The sequence below is a fragment of the Clarias gariepinus genome, chromosome 17 (assembly GCF_024256425.1).
Source record: "Clarias gariepinus isolate MV-2021 ecotype Netherlands chromosome 17, CGAR_prim_01v2, whole genome shotgun sequence".
NCBI classification, from domain to species: Eukaryota; Metazoa; Chordata; class Actinopteri; order Siluriformes; family Clariidae; genus Clarias; species Clarias gariepinus.
This window is the reverse complement of record NC_071116.1, coordinates 23015843-23021472: the sequence shown is the minus strand read 5'-3', so window position 1 is coordinate 23021472 and position 5630 is coordinate 23015843. Positions and strand designations below refer to the sequence as shown.

The following is a 5630-nucleotide window of genomic DNA, read 5'->3' as shown; positions in this document are numbered from 1 at the left end:
CCCTCTGCCCTCCGGACCTGTCTGACCCATCCAAGGGAGAGCTTCTGCTTAGAGATCTTGTCACATGGATGCCACGTCAAGCTGCTTTGCGACAATGACAATTGTTAAAAGCGCTATATAAATAAAATTTAATTAAAATTGAATTGAATGTTATATATTTTATACTGTTAATAGTTGTTTTGTTCCTTTTTACGAAGGGTGCCAGTAATTCTGGAGATGACTGAATAATAATTGTGCATTAGTGGAATATTGAGTTTCCAGAGTTTCCAGTGCATGCGTCATGTTGTGTTGTTAATTCAAACTTGGTCTTACTCAAATCCATGACTCACTACAAGTCTAGAACATACAACATTTGTCAGCGCCAGTTAAATAATATTTTTTTTACGTAGCCTTGTTTCTGATCTTGAAGCAGGTCCATGTTTCATAACAATACAGTATCTTTACAAATATGATAATTTGCAGTTAGGTAGTAGCTTATTATTTCGGTGTAAACTACTTTGGAGTGATTGTGTTAACTAAGCAAGTAAGCAGTCCTCAACAGTACAAAAAAATGTAATGCTAGTTGGATAGCTAACTTAGTTTAATGATATTGGAGTTCATTAGTTTGCTAGGTCCATTAGCCAGCTAGCTAGCTAGGCAACTAGCTCATACTCATACATTTTTCTAGTGACCTAGTTAGCTAGCTATCAGTTGCTGCTTGTTGTTACTCTTGGCTGTGAAAGCATTTCACAAAAGGCAATCAATATCAAACAATGTGAGTTCTAGCTAATTCATACTGTAGCTAATGATTTACCTGTAGATGTACAGTACAGTATGTGCATCCTACTGTATATGTTGAGCTGTGGCATGCTGCTTTTTTGCTTGCATAATATGCAGATCATTTTTATTGCTCTATTTTGATAAGCTCTTGAAATAGATTTATATATATATATATATATATATATATATATATATATATATATATATATATATATATATATATTCATTTTACTCTTTTAGTTGGTGTTTCCGAAGTGTTTTGAGCTTATAAGAGTATCTTCAAGCTATATAAAAGTTCTCACTTTTACAATTTTTGCTAAGAATTGGGATTTGGCAATAGCAACAAAACACTAAAGCAGAATTTAGAAAAAAAAACTGTGGTGCCACATACATGGTGTACATAAAAGCACAGAAAAAGCTAAAAAATTGGCCACTGACAATGATTATTTATTAAAAATAGCTTTATGATGCACTACTTGGGCCTTCAGATTCCTACAGAGAAACTTGTGATTACAGACAAACTGCTACAGCAGATGTTAGTTATATATCACGTGGAACGCTGAATGTGAAATAATGTAATATCATTAATTGCACTGGTTATTAAGATGCAGATTATATTTGTACTACATTATATAGACAATTATATACACACTGATTAGCTATAACCTATTTTGCAGGTTCTTCTTTTGCTGCAGGGCAGCTTTGGCACCTCGGGCCAAAAGACCTCTACAAGACCTCTGGGGGTGTGTTGCGGTGTCTGGCACAGGGACATTAGCAGCGTATACATTGGGTGCTGTGGGTTGCAGGGTGGGGCCTCCATAGAACAGTCTGGCACATTCCGTGGATGCTTGATTGGCTTGAAATCTGAGCAGTTTGAAAGCCTAAGATTTTTTTTCCTGCTCCGTAAACTGCAAGGTGTGATGAACTGAGTGTTCCGGTGCTTTTCTATCAAAGCCAGCATTAACTTAGTTGTTAAATTTGTGCCAAATTGGCTTTTCTGCACTTCTGGGTTTAATGCAAACTGGATTTATTTTACTTGTATTTTGTTTAATGACAACAAACTTGAATCTAATCTAATCTAATTTAATCTAATCTATTCTATAATCTAATCTAGTCTTATATTTGCTGATGGTTTTAACATGCACAACCTATTATAGTTATCAATAAAAACATTCCAGAAAAACATTAACATTCTCGTAACATTTCAAACCTATTCATGTCATGTGACACATGCTCAAAAATGTGAGACTACTCATCATGATCAAGTGAATTCATAACAATCCTCAACAATAAATGGAAGTGGTATGGAAGTGGTAACTGTGCTTAATGGTGACCAAATAAACTGTAACTGTAGTGAAGTTAAATATTTCTTTTACATTTATGTAAAAATAAAATTATCCAATGATGGTCGTTTATTAAAAATAATTATAGTGAACTATATCCTCATGTACTTTCCACTTTTGCTTTCAGTGTAAAGGTAATCCATAAACCAAGTGCAAAAGACTGACTGTCACTACAATATATGTTTGTACAATAGATACCATGTTCGCCAACAGATGTGGCATTTCACAAACAGTCTGAAAATGTCTATAACATTGAAAACAATTCAAGACATGTTTCTTTTTTCCTAAATGTTTGCATTTGGTGGCCACAGAACCCACAGGAAGAGTGGGAGTAAAAAAAAGGTGGGACAGCAGCGGTAAAACTTATGACATCACAAGATGCACTACGATTGGCCAAATCCAGACTCAACAGGGTTTAAAAGCTGAGCAGCTGTGGACATCAAACCAAATCGAGGTCTCCAGCTAGAGACTTGGAAAGTAGTGAGCAATCCACTATCACATAGCATCAAGATTCACAGCAGCCGAGGAACAGGTAAGAGACGGCGTTTATTCTTTGTATTGTAACTTTAATTACACTTTATTAGAGATATTTTTATGTCATAAAGGGCTTCTAAAATTGGTTTTGTAAGTTTTGATAGCTTAAGCACAGGGAACAGTTATTTACTCTTTCCAGATGTGAATCTGTAAATTCTTGGAATCTTCGTCTGGAAACATCATCTGTTGCATTGAAAACAATTAAGAGCTAATCTGAATGCTTTTAAAATGCAGTTTATTGAAGCAAAATGTGAATAACTGAAAAGGAAGTTGTATTGGTCAGCTGACTCATTTATTTCAGTAACAAAACCACACATTACAGCCTCATACCAAAGACTAATAATAACAACAGATATTTCTCAACACGCAAGCACAATGTTTGGATTTTAGGGATTTTGCATCCCCATTCATGTCTCCATCAAAGACGAAAAACGAAGCCCATAATAAAGTCCCTAATGAGAAAGTTTTACTAAAATATAATGTTCCAGGTCTAGTGGCTGACAGCTGTCTCCCTATAACTCGAAGAATTATACACTGGAAGAAGCATATTATAGGTGTAGCTAAACTCTCAGTACTACGGTTTATAGTTGATCTAATGTTATAGTGGCTAAAAAGAAAAACACAGGGGTTGGTTCATGGTGAAACCTGTAGGCAGTTAGAAGGCAAAATGTTTTCTGTCTGCCAAAAATGTTGTGGCTGGCTTGATATGGGCATGCTTCCGTAGCAGCGGTTTCGAAGAATGTACTGTACAAGCCCAAAAAAACTAATTGGGGCAGTTTATAGTTTGACCAGTACAAGCTCTATATTGAGGCTGATATGGAAAGAAAAGCACTTTTCTTATGTGTCTGCATGTTTTATTCATTTGTTTTTTCGATTAAAATTTGGACGTAACATTAATCTAAAGATAATGTGTAATCTGTCTACTTTCCTAGAACACCGAGGAAAATGAAGGCAGTCATTGTGTTCATGCTCCTTTTCGCGGCGGTCTATTGCCACCCTGTAAGTTTAATGCAATATGAAGAATATAATTTTTTTTACAAACCTTTACACTATTATATGGAGGTCTGTTATGCCCTTTTTAAGTAATTTAAATGATGAGGATGGAATATTTAAGTATTACAGAAAAATTCCTTTGTCACACATTTGCTGTTTGATGATTCTGTCTTTTGGGATTAAATTACAGGTGAAACGTTCCGCCAGCAGTTCCGAGAGTGCTGACGTGCAGCCTGTAGATACTCAGGTAAGCATGACTTGAATTTTAGATTCACCTTTACGCGACTGTGGGGGTCAAATCAACCTCCGAAGGCGTCGACTGAATTAGAATTTAATTCACACAGCCGACTTAATAAAACTTCAAGTATTTCATAATGGCTACTCAGCACATATTTTAAAGTGAGTGCTTCTTCTTTGTCTGCTTCTTCTTTTTTTCACATTGGGACTTTTATTTCAGGCTTTGAAAGTCGCTCCGGTCGCTGATGTTAGCTCTGAAGAGGTAAGGGAGACTCATTCTCATGCTGACCCTATTAGACTCTCTTGCAGAACAAAGAAAAAAGTCTGTTCACTTCATATGCTTTTATTAAAAAAGAAAAGAAATTCACAACCATTGTTTAAAAACCCATTGTTGTAAAATGGGAAAGTAGCATGTTATTGTCTGTGTCTGCTACAGTATATCCCACAAAACTAAGATTAATAATGGTGTAGGATTAATGAGGATATTTAGATGAGTTCATAAGTGTGAGAACTGCAAAAATAATTCCTACAAATTAGCTTTACTCACAACTGTGCACTTTCTTTAGGACGATGATGCTGATGATGATGATGACAGCGACAGCGATGAGTCAGATGAGAATGTGGATCCCACCAGTTCTCCCCCTACCATCGAGACAACCGTGATCCCTGTTATCGATGGACGTGGAGACAGCATTGGCTACCAAAGTGACTACAAGAAGCCAGGTTATTACGTGGATGGCAACAACATCGAGAAAGGACCTTCTTCTTATAAATCATATGGATCTGACAAGAACAAGCATGATGGTGCGGATCTGAAACTGTACAAGGTAATTGTAATAGTTGAAAAATGTATTGAAAATTGTCCTGAAATATGTTAAGTTTTCTTAAAGGAAGCATTATCCTAAAAAAAAAAAAAAAAAAGGAAAAAAGCAATATTACAAAATCTGAGACTCAGTAAGTTCTTCTTCTTTCTCAGGCTCTGCAAGTGCACGATGGACTGGACCAGGGACTGGACGTCGCAAGTGGTGACACGGTCCAGCAAGAGCAGAAGTCCGCTCCCTCTTCCAGTGCCAGCGATGCCACTCCCAGTCTGGAGAGTGACGAGGACAGCCAGAGCAGCGAGGAGGGCACAACCGAGGCCACCACGATCGACAGCAACTCATCTGAGAGCAGCGAGGAGACCAACGCGGCCGACCAGCCTGCCCTGCTCAGCGATAAGAAAACAGAAGTCATCGTCGCTTAAATACTCAAATACCCCAAACCTGCTGGCGACATCTGACTTACTTCACGCCATGTGATTAGCAGAAAGCAATGTTACAGCTCAGACAAACCAGGTCTAGTACCGAGGCTGCATTTTGTTAGCTGTCAAAAAGCTGTCTATTTTAAACAAATCTACATTTGCACAATCATTTAATATAAGTTTATGTAATATATTTTATTCTCTCCTGTATCACGATTTTTCCTTCATGAATAAATTGTTTTTCATAAAACAAAAGTGCCTTCTTGATCATTTATTATAACAATGTCTAGTGTGTTTTTCCAACTTTTATTTAACACTCTAAGAGTGTCTACACAACCAAGACAGTTAATTCCAAACTTTGTACAAGGCAACTGCCAATCACACACATTTCTCTGGCGTTTTCATGGTAAACTACAAATCCTAATGGTTTCACAGATTATAACTGAAGGCAGTTTAAGATTTAAAACAACACATACTGTATATCTTGATTTCATCACATCTTTGCCATAATCAATCTAATTCAA

At 36.6% G+C, this 5630-nt stretch overlaps 1 protein-coding gene across 1 annotated transcript; it reads left to right on the top strand.

Annotated features, from left to right (window-relative positions):
- The first annotated feature begins 2519 nt into the window (after positions 1-2519).
- Positions 2520-5362, top strand: spp1 (secreted phosphoprotein 1). The gene is made up of 6 exons (XM_053516156.1): positions 2520-2634; positions 3569-3635; positions 3820-3876; positions 4087-4128; positions 4433-4693; positions 4843-5362. Exons 2-6 carry the CDS (start codon positions 3582-3584, stop codon positions 5107-5109), a joined length of 681 nt encoding a protein of 226 aa, XP_053372131.1. The 5' UTR covers positions 2520-2634; positions 3569-3581; the 3' UTR covers positions 5110-5362.
- The last annotated feature ends 268 nt before the right edge of the window (positions 5363-5630 follow it).

Bases quoted from the DNA above. Each gene is read 5' to 3' on its own strand.
- spp1 (XM_053516156.1), top strand. From the start codon at position 3,582: ATGAAGGCAGTCATTGTGTTCATGCTCCTTTTCGCGGCGGTCTATTGC. The intron at 3,636-3,819 runs GTAAGTTTAATG...ATTAAATTACAG, and splicing joins CGGCGGTCTATTGCCACCCT to GTGAAACGTTCCGCCAGCAG. The intron at 3,877-4,086 runs GTAAGCATGACT...CTTTTATTTCAG, and splicing joins TGCAGCCTGTAGATACTCAG to GCTTTGAAAGTCGCTCCGGT.